The 14,883-nt window shown below is 34.4% G+C and overlaps 1 protein-coding gene across 4 annotated transcripts in view; it reads right to left on the bottom strand.

Moving 5' to 3' along the window:
- Positions 1 to 14,883, bottom strand: part of Gcn5 (Gcn5 acetyltransferase) — a 144,160-nt gene that overhangs the window by 38,204 nt on the left and 91,073 nt on the right. For all 4 annotated transcript variants that reach the window (XR_012468110.1, XR_012468109.1, XM_074185531.1 and 1 more), the window contains 4 exons: positions 6,372 to 6,592; positions 6,072 to 6,308; positions 5,717 to 5,862; positions 5,572 to 5,662 (listed from right to left, as the gene is read on the bottom strand). Coding sequence is in view for 2 of the 4 variants with exons in the window: in XM_074185531.1 (XP_074041632.1) it covers positions 5,572 to 5,662; positions 5,717 to 5,862; positions 6,072 to 6,308; positions 6,372 to 6,592 (695 nt within the window). In the remaining 2 variants the exon portion in view is untranslated. The remainder of the gene's footprint in view (positions 1 to 5,571; positions 5,663 to 5,716; positions 5,863 to 6,071; positions 6,309 to 6,371; positions 6,593 to 14,883) is intronic.

Here is a 14,883-nt window from a genome sequence, read left to right as displayed (position 1 = left end):
AAAAGTCACAAAATTTAAATACCAGTAGGTACTGAAACACAATAATTAAAATTAATTGTTTATATAATTTAAATTTCTGTCTGAATAGAATTCGTCTAAAGAATAAAAAGCCTTTGAAATCAGAAGCTTTTTTACAGACTTTCTGAATTTAGTGATACATGTAATGCCTTTGATCTCAATTGGCAAATGGTTGAAAACATGTTTTCCATTATATATGAAAGATCTCTCAATTTTTGATGATATTGGAATCGGTAAACCTATATTGAGCTTATTTCTGGTATTTCGTCGTGGTGAAATGAAAATTTCCGTCCTGTATTTTTTTTGCACCAGACATAACATTTCCAATATAAGTATGGAAGGCAAGGTCAAGATTTTATGCTTTCTGAATAAAGGTCGACAGGAATCCCTGAATCCAACTCTACACATATTTTAATTCCTCTTTTTTGTAATACAAACACCCTATCAAACATGTATTGGCAACACGTTCCTCAAAAACAGATACCGTATCTCAGATGGGAATCGATGTGAGCAAAGTACACATTTTTTGCCATATTAGTTTCCAATTCATTTGCTGTTACTCTAACTGCAAAGCATCCTGATGAAATGTTTTTACATAGGTTATTTATGTGACCTTCAAAATCCCAATTTTTATCAATCTGTAATCCCAGAAATTTTGCTGACATTTTGTTTTCTATTAACTGAGTACCCAGGTAGATATCTAGTGTGGAGCACTTGAGGGTGAAGATTCTAGTTTTTGAGATATTAAATGAGATTAGCATCACACCAGTCTTTTATTTTTATAATATCCATGCTGATCAAATCATGCAGTTCCCTTTCATTTCAGCGAATTGGGTTATTTCTGCGGTTATATTGATGTGGGCTAGGTCGTTAATATATAACAAGAGAATTGGGCTTAGAACCGATTCTTGTGGAACACCACAAGTAACTGTCTGGAGATGGGATATGTTGTCCGGGAGTTTAACTTTCTGAGTACGTTCTGACAGGTATGATCTGAACCATTTCAAAGATATATCTCTAAAGCCATACACTTCTAGTTTTTGCAGCAGAATTTCATGATCCACACAATCGAAAGCTTTTGATAGATCGCAAAAAACTGCCGCTGCTACTTTACGATTATTAAAATTGAGATACACGTTTTCCAGTAGATGAAACATAGCATCTTCCGTGTTTTTCAAAACTAAACCGACTGCTACTAATAATATTATGCTTTTTCACTAACATCATAATTCTTTGTTTAACAAGTTTTTCTATAATTTTAGCAAGGGTAGGTAGCATAGAAATAGGCCTGAAGTTGGCAGGATTGTTAGTGTTGCCTCCTTTGTGAAAAGGAATAACAATTGCTGTTTTTAAACATGCCGGAAATACACCAGTTATGAAGCTTGTATTTATAGCTTCTACCAAAGCGGTGATAGCAGAGTTGGGCAACTTGGTAAATACTTTTATGCTCATGTCATCCCAACCAGCCGAGTTTTGAATTTTTAATTTCTTTAAGAATTTTTCTAATTTCCATAACATCTGTAGGCATGAAAAAAAAAAAACAATCCTGAAACTGATTTAAGAAAAGTCAAGGGATTAATATAGGATTTTATATCTTTGGATAAATTATGTGCCACAGTGCAGTAATATTTGTTAATACAATCATATTTTAGCTCAGTTTTTGTAGGAGCAATATTCTTTTTCCCCTGAGGTCATTGATGATTGCCCAGCTTTCTTTTTGTTTGTTTGCAGAATTTCCATTTTTTTCATATAATGAAGTTGTTTTGCAGTCCTTATAGTTCTTCTATAAATGTTTTTGTATCTATTATATATGGAGTTGAAGCCTTCATTGTTACCTAAATATTTCCGAATTAAATATAGCGATCGTAGATTTTCTGCTGAGACCTTAATGCCCTTTGTGATCTATGGCTTTTAAATTTTAGTTTTAATTTTGCTAATAGGGAACGCAGTATTAAAATTATTCGAGAGAGTTTCATGAAACCTACTCAATGGGTCATCATTGGGATGATGTGAATCATTCCACTTTGCATCATTGTAAAGATCTACATAAGTATCAAGTTTTTTTTTGCTGTAGATTCTTCCAAAGCGCTTCTTTGGTCTCGATAATTTTTGACCTCCTTGGAAATTAAACAAAACAGACTTATGGTCAGAGAGTCCAGCACTGACAATTGACTACGGCTAATTTTTCGGGTATTTGAACATACATAGTCAAGAATAGTACTTGAGTATTTAGAAATACATGTAGGAGAATCAACATGCATTGTGAGATCGAATGTTGTCAGCGTGTTTTCTAGTTCTAAAGTTGCTCCAGAGAGTTTATTTTCAAAATTTATGTTGAAGTCCCCCGTAACTATAAAAAGTGCCTTGGAAGGGATTTGCAATAACAGCATTTCTAGTTGCTCTAGAAAAACATATTCATTACATGTGGTGATCGATAAAGGCATAACATGTATACATCATAAACTTGACAGTAAATCATTGAAAATTCAAATTCTTTCTCAACCAATATATAATCATATTTATCACATTTGATAAAACTAAGTGTTTCACATATTTTTTCGTGGAGAAGGATTAATGTTCCTCCATGCGAGTTAGTTCTACAGTATTTTGAAACTATAAAGTAATTTGGTATATACAGAGGCTCATCCTCCTCTAGCCAATGTTCAGTCAACATTACAATATTTGGAAAATCTTGACTTTCTAAAAAAATGTACAGATCATCTATTTTGTTACGTACTGATCGAATATTTAATAGCATCATAGAGATACATTCTTCAGAGGGTTTCATCAACGGTCTATAGGTATTTTCTGTCGGAACTTTAAAAAATTACTTACAAAAGCAGCACTTGGCCATAATTCTGGATTCATGGCGGTCTTGAAAACTTTTTCGTATAATCCCACTTTAAAAGATGACTATATAGTTGGTTGTTTTGATTTTAGTGACTCACATGTGACCTCGGGAAAAGTTGTTTTCAGTTGGGCTGAAATATCTTGTGTGGTTGCGGGATCCACTCTATACACATGCAAGTAAACAAACTTGATGGTGTTGTCTCTACGTAGCCCGTTCAGGGCTCTTCGTTCTTCATTGCTAATGTTAGAAGTTGAAACTGGTTCTGGATCTAGCTGTTCTCTGATTTTCCATCTGAATTCTTCTGCCCCAATCTGATCAATAAGGAAACTGGTGGATTCCACTGCAGTTATTATTTCCTTTAATGGGAAACATCCGTATATCGAAAACCCACTCACACAGGACAGTATCTCAACCAGCAAATCCAACCACCATCAATCGACTAAGAGAGGAATCATCAAGAGTACTAGATCCTGCTTTCGGGCTCTGTAATACAAAGGAAGGTCTCGAAAAGGAACTAGGCATCCTTTAAAATGACCTTCAACGGAATGGTTACTCCAGAGTGATGGTACAACAGGCTTTAGCAAAAAGACAGCAAGAGCTCCACAAGGAAGAGAAGCCGCCACAACCAGTACTGGTACTTTCCTACATCAGAGGATTATCGGAAAAAATAAGAAGGATTGGGTCCAAGTATAACATCAGGACCTGCTTCAGATCTGGGAGCACTATCCGTAGCAGCCTCACGAAAACCAGGCCACCAAACGCGGACTGCGATTCCAAGAACTGCATTTACCGAATACCCTGTGAGTGCGGAGAATCATACATTGGTGAAACTAAGAGGCCATTGAAAGTTTGCATTGCTGAGCACAAGAAACACACACAACGAGAAGAAACCAGCAAAACCGGAATAGCAGAGCATGTTTGGACTCATCAACATAACATCAAGTGGGCTCAAGCTGAAATCATCCACAAGGAGGAACACTGGTTTAGGAGAAAATTCAAAAAAGCCGTCATAGGTTGTTCAACAACCTATGACGGCTTGGAAACCTCTAATCAAGTGAAAAACGACCAACTCCCACCAAACGCTCATTTCCCGCTAAAAACAATGAAGCGGAGAGAGGGAAGAGGGGATAGGTGAAATCACTCGAATGACCTATAAATAGTCAGATCTCGGAGGAATAAGTCCAGTTATCACCCGAAGACGACTGTGGATAATACCAATAGAAACGTCGTGATGTAACTTGGTTTGGAATCTTTTAATTTTTAATTTCCATTTCTTGTTAATACTTTTTAATTGTTTTAATTTTCAGCTTGTATTAATATTTTAGTTTCTTTTTTATATTTTTGTTGTTGTTTGTATGTTATTTCTTTGTAATTTCAGTTCTTGTTTAATAAAATTGTTATTTTACGGTTAATCTTTTTTAATTTTCACAGATTCTTTCAGGGGCAAATCAATTTATATTATATTAGACAATTGAAGTCCGAACTGATGAAATACACCACGAAACATTGTCAACCACCTTTAAACAAATGCTGTGACAAATGTTCGTTTTATATCCAAAATGCTTCAAAATAATTATTTTTTTCGAAGCCTTTATTTAATTTGGGTTAAATTAAATGTCTTTTTAGAAAGTACTAGGAGTAAAAACTAATTTCAAAAACAATTCCTCTGATTGTAAGTCACAAATAATACCTTTCTATAAATTGTTCTTCACATGAAATTGTTCAATTTATATTCTTTCATTCCGCCACTGCTCTGATGTATCAAAATTATTCATAACACCATTAACACAAATTATCCCAACTGCATATAAAGATTCCAAATGTTCAAAAACTACACTGAATAACGAAATTCGATCAGGAAATAATAACAAAATTATCAAGATTATATCAGAAAAAAATGGAACTGACTTGACTTGTGTGCTTTACAAAGTCAATTACTCCTCTTGAGTCAAAGCCAAGTTGCCCTAAGATTGACTGTATTATTTCTATTCAAACAACGTCGTAATATTCTGTATTTGAAAAACATAATACTTTCACAATAAATGTTTATGTATGAATACCTGTTGCATAAGACTTCATGAAAATTCAAAAAACTGATTCTGTTCCACAAATATTATCCACTGCAGACTTCTTTGATCAGGCCATAATGAAAATTGTACACATATAGTGTGTCAGAAGCGAAGTGATGTGGGAACTCATTTGTATTCATTACATCCGAGTAAACTCTACATGTCGCTTACTATGAATCTCAAGTTTTTTAAAACTTGTCACTCATGAACTAATAGCACATCCACTCACAGAATGGAAGAGAGAATGACACTGAAATGACATTTTTTATGACAATCAATGAATCCAGGATTTTTATACTTTGCAATACATCCAGAGATTTAGAGACAACCCGGCCTTTTCGAGTTGAAGAAGATATTTAAAAAGTTTCGAGGTCATAATCAAAACTTAATAAAATACCGAAGTCAGAATTTAACAAAATTATTATTGCTTCGGATTCCAATCTGGAAATTTCAAATTCTGACTTTGACCTAGGGACATTTTGACATTAAACTTTGAATTTATTAATTTTCTTTGAAAAAATGTAACTCTTCTACGACATTGTACTTTTACTTGCAAAGAGACCTCAAAAAAATACCCTTACTATGAGAAACACTTTATGGGGAAGTAATTAGTATTAACAAGATTGAACTCACCCATAGGATATTTTATGTGGTCATAGTAATCAGTTACTACATGTCTGTCAACTGGCTGTTCAAAAGGCCAGGAGTCCACATGTTTTTTGACCTTGAAATGATAAATATATGATTAAATCTATTAAGAAAATATTGTAGAACATACTGCATTTAAGACAATTTTCAACATTCCAGCTAAAATATCAACATCCAGAGATTCCTCTAGTTGTTGACCTCTTGTGGTTCTCGAAGCAGGTTTCCAACCCGTTTCTTCAATGCCTGGTATTGACTCTATAGGTATGGTTTTTACACCTGAAAGTTCAAAAATAGATAATATTGAAATTGGTTCGAGTAATTCAAGTTAAATAAACTGTTAAATATTGCCAAATATATTATAAGAAGAAAAATTCAGCAAAAAAATATTAATTAATTTGAATCTCAATATAGTTATCAAAATAATAAATATTTTTTAATATAGATGTCCCCGAACCTAATTGAAAAAAAAACAATTTTGAACTAACCTTCTTTGAAGAAAGTAACCCCTGGATGAACTTTGGAAACCATTCTTTGTTGTTGATAAATCAACTGCTTGACGAATTTCTTTTGTCTCCTAACGATACTGGTAAATTCTGTATAGATTATCTTTGGATTCAACTCGCAATGCATCAAAGTGGCGCCCTCATAATCTTTAATATAACCTTGATAAGCGGCCCTAGTCATTTTAATATCTTTAGAAAATCCCTGTCTTTCGAAATAGCCTGTGAATTTAAAAATACAATTATGTTATTTAGATAAAATAGTAGATATTTGTATATTCTCACCTATAGCATTCTGGTCAGCAAATGTTAAAAAATGCAAAATTCCTTTCGAAATATTATAATCTTTAAGATGGTTCATCAAATGAGTACCATAACCTTTCACCTGTTCTCTGGATATTACGGCACAAAACACAATTTCGGTAAAACCTTGAGTCTGGAATGGTCGAAAGCATATTCCACCAATTGGACGATTCTCTTTTATCAAGGCTATTGTTCGATGTTTGCTATTCATAAAAAAATAAATAAATTATTTATTTTCAGTTAGATATCTCTAAGCGATAAAATGATAACCACAAAAATGACTTTTTGCGATATTTGAGTACCAAAAAGTAAACGTAAACGTTGGCCGCAAACGTATTCGGACTGTCAAGTACACAGTGAGGTGGACGTTACAGTGCGGTACGCGAAGTGATCTAGTAAGGCGATAGACATTAAAATAATATTTCTGAAAAAGGGGGGTTGATTGGGTAACATGATCAATTTTTTCTTAAAAAAACAATTGTATTCTTGCTGATGTTTCGAATTTGATTAAATTCTTCTTCAGGGTTCGAAAAGTAGTTTTTTCGTGTTGATAATACTATTTTAAAAATCATCAGACATATTAGATATGTATTTGAGAAATAATAATAAAAAACACATTGCAAACAACAAATTTTCGAGACAACAACAGAACGACATGAAACAAACGAATAAACATAAAGTAGTTAATGGGTGGAGAAATGAAGAGAAAGCAACAGCTCTCATACTGGCACTACGAGGAAAGGCTTCCGAAATTCTGCAAAATAATCCAGTGAATAGGCAGAAGGATTATGAAGCAGTCGTATCAGCTTTGGAGGTCAGATGTAATGAGCACCTTCAACAAGTCTACCAAGCTCAACTGAAGGTGAGAACTCAACGTCCATCAGAAAGTTTTCCAAGAGTTTGGAGCTGAAGTTGAAAGGTTAGTAAGACTTGCCTATCCAGAAGCACCGGATAACTTCACCCACTGGATTAGTGTCCATAGTTTCATCGACGAGGTTCATGACACGGAGCTGCAGCAGTCATTGAGAATGTCACGTCATAAAAAATTGAATGAAGCCATCATTTATGCCCTAGAATTAGAAGCTGCTAAAAATGCTTCACGACAACAACGAAAAGTTCTAGTGAGGTCCAACATCCAACGAAAGAAGAGACTGGCGTTCGAGATCACCCGAACTGGAGTGTCGTGGTTTGGAAAAACCAAATTCAGCCTGCGTTAAGAGAGGTACATTGGCTGCTGCATCCCTAGCCCCCAGGTATTCAATTTCCTTGATTGGATACAACAGTAAAAGCTTGGTTGTCGACGGATTTCTGAATAATCATCAGTGCCTTTTTACCATCGATACTGGAGCAACGAGGTCAGTAATGAGAGCCGACATTTCCAACAGAAGCAGTTTGATGAAATTATCAGTAGTACCTGTTCTGGAAACAGCCACTGGAGATAGATTAACAGTCTATGGAGAAGCTGAGGTGAGACTGAGGCTTGGAAATCGCGAAATAGAAATTAAGGTATTAGTGGCCAGCCAGCATCGTTAACGAATTCATTCTGGGACTAGACATCATGTCCCTCTACGGATTCGTGGTAGACATAAGGAACAAACTACTGAAAGTCGGAAATGAGGAAATTTGCTCAATGTGCCCACTCAGTCTTATGACAGCGTTAAGGTGGTTATACTGGAAGATTCCAGAATCTCTCCCAACACCGAGAAAATAATTCAAGCGGAAATTGCTGGGCATGGTGGCTTGGGTACAGCATTAATAGAGCCAACGGCTCTGAATCAGAAATTATCGTGGCCAGATTCCTCGTTAATGGTAAAAACCAGACCATTCCAGTAAGAAAAATCAACCCAAATAATTACAGGTAGTCCGGTCAAATTAGACTAAAAAATAAGAGTAAAGGTACATAAATTTACAACAAGCTGCAAATGCGTGTAATTGTTCAAAACATAGTTAAAAATAAGATTTTAAAATTCCGAATGATTGCGATTCCTGGAAAAAAATTATTCGAGGTCAAAGGTAAAAAATCTCGAAAAAAAAAATTGGTTTTTCGCGATTTTCAGGAAAACGGGAAGTTTTATCATAAAATAACCTCAGATAAAAATTGTAGATCATAAAATTCTCTTCAAAAATGTATCAATACTTTTTTTTCTTAGAGCCACCGTTTCTGAGATACGACGAGTCAAAAAGTGGTAAAAGTTGTAATTGTTATTATATGCATAAGTATGCATAAGTATGCCACGTATTGTTTCCAACAGGTCAATATTGAAATTAACAATACTAATACGACATACATCATTGACGGTGGATATTTACTACATCGTGTTGTGTGGGATAGTGAAGAAACATTTAGCATTATTTTAGATAAATACGTTCAGTATGTACGTAGACATTTTGGTGCCAGAATTACGGTCGCATTTGATGGCTATGATGATTGCACGAGAAATATTAAAGCTGCAGAACAACGTCGTCAAACTTTAGCAACATCTTCATCTTTGGATATTCTATTTGATGAACTTATGACAGTTCCTACCAGTCAACAGAAATTTCTTGCAAATACTCAAATACCAAAAAATCGGATTGAAGAAAAAAATATGACCACGGGCGTTAAAGAAAAAAACATGACTGCCAATGTAATAGAAAAAAACATGTACGGGGTGTGTCTCAAATACGTCAGCGTATAAAATAATGATATAATAATAATAATGAACGAAAAATCGGTTTGAAGAAAAAAACATGGCCACGGGTCTTAAAGAAAAAAACATGGTTGCCAACGTAATAGAAAAAAACATGGTTGCCAACGTAATAGAAAAAAACATGGCGTCGAAGTGTACAGGGTGCCTCAAAATATGTCAGCGTGGAAAATAATGAAATAATAATAATAATAATAGATAGATAGATCTTTATTTAAAATAGGATATCCTAATAATATACAAATCAACTAGAATGGTAGAAATAAAAAAAAAGGTATGTGTTACATCTAGAAATGACTTAAATGTATGACAAACATAAGTTCAATAAAATATTTTTAAAGACAGTACTACAAAAACAGCAACATTATACATTCGAAAAATTTCAATGCAACATGTAGAAAGATAAATTACATAATTATTTGAAATATATAACGAACATTAGATGAATGGAATTATACAAATTACATCTATAGGTAACAAAGACATAATACATATCATATTTGTTCATTTAAAACAAATTTCTTCAGTTCATTTTTGAACATGTTCAGAGATGGGCTATTTTTAATTGCATTAGGTAATTTGTTGAACCGATCAAAACCCTTGAAAAACAATGAGTTCATAGTATTTTTGTTTTTTGTTCTGTTAATATATAAGTTATTATTATTTCGAGTGAAGTGGTGGTGAATATCGTGATGAAAGACAATATACTGATTAAAATAAGATGGTCCTAAATTGTTCAATATTTTGTATACGAAGATCATTGTGAAGTATAGCAGTCTTTGGGAAATGGATTGCCAATTTAAAACATTGAGCATAATATTGATAGGAGTATCTCTACGGCACTTCAAAATGATTCTCATACCACGATTCTGAAGTTTTTGGAGTTGAGACAATTTATTCTGATTGAATAGATATAGGATAGAGGAACAATAGTCAAAGTGTGGCTGAACAATTGACTTGTAAACTGTGATACTTGACTCCGTTGAAAGATTATTGACAATTCTAGAAAAAAAGAATAATTTCTTTGAAATTTTTTTATGAATATACTCAAAATGTTCATCAAACGATAGAGTGTTATCTATCTGGAATCCCAGATATTTAGTTGAATTCACTATTTCAATTTTGTCATCATCAATGTTGAGATTAATAGTTTTAGAGTCTATTTGGCTGTATTTAAACTTGGTGGTGATTATCATCGCTTTAGTTTTCATCACATTCAACTTGAGTTTATTAATTTTTAAATATTTGTTGACACTTGCTAGAGTATTATTCATTTTTTGTATAGCCATCGTAAGGTTTACATCGCTACATGCCAATAGAGTATCATCAGCAAAAAAGTTCATAAATTCACAGTCGACAAACAATGGCATGTCGTTTAAATATAGTATGAATAGAAGGGGTCCCAGAACACTACCCTGGGGAACTCCAACGTAATTGTCAATTTCACAAGAAAACATGTCTTTAACTCTTACCCGTTGTTTTCTGTTGGTCAAGTAATTAGATAACCAATTATACACTTTGCCCTCAATTCCATATATATTCAATTTGGCTAGTAGTATAGACCTATCAATGGTCTCAAATGCTCTTTTGAGGTCAAGGAACACGACTACAACAAACTTATTATTATCCAGCTCAGATTTAAATTTGTTTAGAGATAGTTGCACTGATGACTCACACGAATGCAATTTGCGAAAACCCGATTGATTGTTGATTAAAATGTCGTTTTTTTCCACATATTCTATTAGTTGGTTATATACTGCTGTTTCAAGTACCTTCTCAATCGGAGGTAAAGTGTTGATTGGCCTGAATTCTTTACATTTAATAGTATGAGGAATTTTGGGTATAGGAACAATAGTAGGGCTAAGTGGGGTAAATGTAAACGATTTTTGCATTTCATAATTGAACATAAAATATGTCGAGTTGAACAAAAAATTATTGATAACTGTAATAGTACCCATACCGTTCCATCTGTTTCGAACATTTTTCCCAAATTTCAACTTCATGTGAGTGTTTTTCTGAGTTTCAACAGCTGTTTACAATTACCCCATCAAAAAAATAGACTCTACCTAACATAGGGGTAAATGGAAACACGTTATTCGGAGTCCTATCAGTTTATTGGTGAATCTAGTAGGGGGAAATATGAACAGCAATGAGAATAAGCATTTTGACTTCACATAATATACTTTACTTCCCTGTTCACAATTACCCCTATGATATTTGGTACCTACGTCTGAACCCCGGTATAACGTACAGTTTACCAAAATAATGAAGGTCAGTTTAGTATAAACGAGTTTAATGCTTACAAAATCATTTTAATGACAAAATTGAGTCAAAATAAATGTTATTTTTCAAAAACACTCACTGATCCAGGAAATATATGAATTATTTTCCTTTCTTTAATTGAAATTTCTGGATCAGGTAACAAGGCTTGGATCATTTCAAATTCAATTGAAGAGATATCAGTTTCTTTCTCAATATATTCAGCTCCAATTCTGTCATTGCGTCTGAATCCAACAATTTCAATGTCTCCAGTTTCTTCATCTACATCACGCACATGACAGACATATTTATAGGATATGTTACTCCTGGATCCTCCGAGGAATTTAACTAATAAGTAAATTCCAGGCTGAATCAAGTGCCACCCAGGCAGTCTATATTCTACCTCTGGATAGGTTTTAGCTACAACTTCTTCTGCCCCTTCATCTTCATTAAGGTCTCCTTCAGAGTCTTCATCATAAGGAATCACTTCGTTCTCTTCCTCGCTTTCACTATCTTCCTTGCGCTTTCTCTTGAGCTTTTCATTGGTATTCTTTTTCATGTGGGGTCTACATTTTCGTGTGGCTTTTTCTTCTTTCCTGCGTTCTGCTTCTTTCAATCGCTCTAAAACTTCTTCAGTCGTTAATACCTCTCCATACTTGTCCTGTTTCAATCTTGGAATGACCTTCTTCGGCTCAGCAGAAGTTTTGCTAGAGTCAACGTTCAAAGTTTTAACGATTGCTGATGAAAACATACCAATGATATCTGAAGCTACAGTGATACGATTAGTATTTGAATCAGCAGGTGTAAACGGAATTGATTGAAGTTGTTTCGCTTCCGCTTCTTCTGGAATTTCTTCACTGTCATTCGATTCTGGTTCGACATCAGTGATTTCACACTGTAGAATTTGACCATTTTGTTTATCAGCTTTTCGCTGCTCTTCTTTGAATCTCATCAGATCAGTCAGCGTTGACTGGAAATATTCCAGTGGTAACAAATCCGCTAATAATATTTTTTTCAGTGAAAGACTCTTTCCAGACTTCCCCCAGAAGTTCGGTGAATTCATTTTTCTTCAATCGCCCTGCTCCAAGCCCCATGTGTTTCTTTCCATGGGCAATGAGTTTTTTCTCCCAGCAGGTTTTCACCGGACCGAAAACACATTTATCTAACGGCTGAAGCCTGTCTGTCAATAGGCTTGGAAACTTGAATAGTATGATTTTATTTTCGAGTGCACATTCAATGATTCTCAAACTTATGTGACTTTTGTGTCCATCGTACAAAAGTAACGCATTCTGGTCTGGTAGATTTTTGACATCTCTCAAATTTTTCACCCATTTGACAAATACAGTTTCAAACCAGTTGAAGAACTGGGCTTCTTCCATCCATCCATTGGTGGACACAGAATAAACAGTTCCTGGATAGGCCTTGGGTGAGGTCCATCTAGCTTGCACTGCACCGCCTTTGAAAACGATAAAGGGCGGCAAAAATGAACCATCAGACGCTACACAAGCTAAGACACTTGTTGACTCCCTTCCAGACCCACCAGAAACTCTTGACAAGGTCTTTCCTCGATCCCCAATGGCCTTTATCCTGGAGGGATCATTTCCAAAATCGCTTTCATCAGCATTGAAAACAAATGCAGCATCATCAATTCTTTCTTTAATAACCAACTCTTTTAATTTTCTATAGAAATTATATATTACTTCTGGTTTTCTCTGATCCTTTCTTGCTTTTTGAAGATGCTCAGGCTTTTTGAATGACAAAGTTTTATTTCTATTCATGAAGCTATAATACCAGTCTAAGCCAGGCCGGCCATCCTTAAAAGGTGTTTTCAAATGTCTTTGTTGGACAAATGTTGCAATGAGGTCTCGTAACTCTTCTTTGTTACATGGATAACCCATCCGTGCTCGAGCTTTCAAACATTCCACTATTTGCTCCTCTACTTCGGTACTTAAGGCAGTAGACCGTCCTGCTCCCATTTTGGTTTCAGGTACATTTCGGCCCTTTATTCTATGGAATATAACTGCTACGGGAATATTATATTCTTGTGAGGCCTGACGATAAGTTGAATTTTTATTTTTCACGTCACTGACTGCCCTCAGGAGATCGTCTTTAGAGTATCTCTCCGTCGTCTTCTTCTTTATATATTTTCTAGGCATCCTTCTGTTTGTCTGGAATTAAATAAATGCGCTTTTGTAGTGGTAAAGTGTTGTTTACATTTACCCTAAATTGGCGTTCACATTTACCCCTTGTGCATATTTCAAAGGGGTAATTGTAAACACTCATTTGTTCAATTCACAATGATAATTTGGAGGTTAGTTCCATGAAATATACTTCTTCACATCAAATCACTACCATCGCAAGCAATATTCACTTGAATACTCACCTCGAAGTACTTTAAACACTAACTACCGGTACTAGTGTCCAAAACGAATTATAAATGTTTTAACACCATCGAAAACTTTTCGTCAATGCAGACATAAAAACAACTGTACGGAACGAAGACATGCGGCTACATTACCGGCTGGAGTGTGTCGACAAGCGTTAGCGCGCGAAAGTGAACAATTTTGAATACTTTATAATACACAGAGTTGTTTCCAATTACCCCGAGTTCACATTTACCCCACTTAGCCCTACTACTTTTCAATCTTTCTGGTATTTCGCCAGTTTCAAGAGAGGTGTTGATAAGGTGCAATATAACGTGACCGATAGTCTCAAAAACTTGTTTCAATATTTTGAAGTTGAGGATTTCATGTATACTGCACTTATTATCCAAGGAAATTATAATTTTACGTAGGTCATTTAACGAAAGCAATCTGAATTCTGAGAAAGTTTTGTATAAATTGAAGTTTTTATTGCACCATGACTCTAAATAGTCAATGCTCGCCACAATTTCATTTATGCTTTCAACAAAATAACTGTTGAAGTTATCTGATATTTCAATAACATCTTTTAGTAATATAAGTTCACCAGTTTTCTCAAACTGAATACAATTTGGAAAGTCAATGTCATCTCCTTTTACTAGTTTTTTGAGAGTTTTCCACATTTGTTTAGAGTTGTTTCTATACCGATCAATTTTTTCAAAATAATATTGATCTTTTTTTCTTTTCAACACATTGACAACATCATTTCTCAATTTCTTGGAAGTTTCCCAGTTATTTTGTTTTTCTAGATTTGAACAGTTTCTGAAAGCTCTGTATGCCCTATCACGATTCTTAATTTTACAGTGAACTTCGTTATCAAACCATGGCAAATGACTGTTAATACTACAATTTTGTATTGGAGAAATATCATCAATAACTGCTTTGCAATTATTCAGTATTTCTTTATAAATAACTTCAACATCAGTAGAATTTAAAGACCATTTACATGATATTAAGTTAATTTTTATAAGGTCCAAATTGCTTTCACTTAAGTTTCTATATTTTTTCATAGTTTGATTTTCGTTATTATGAATATTAGTAAAGTTGACAGTGATTGTTGAATGGTCTGTTATTATTGGATATGAGTGCACCGACGCTTGACATCTATTTACGTTCGTTAATACATAA

The sequence above is a fragment of the Leptinotarsa decemlineata genome, unplaced genomic scaffold (genome assembly GCF_025532065.1).
Source record: "Leptinotarsa decemlineata unplaced genomic scaffold, Ldec_3_MD MMD2_tig00026375_RagTag_RagTag, whole genome shotgun sequence".
In the NCBI taxonomy this organism is placed as follows: domain Eukaryota; kingdom Metazoa; phylum Arthropoda; class Insecta; order Coleoptera; family Chrysomelidae; genus Leptinotarsa; species Leptinotarsa decemlineata.
Note: the sequence above shows the minus strand (reverse complement) of the source record. Positions and strands in the feature narration are given on the sequence as shown.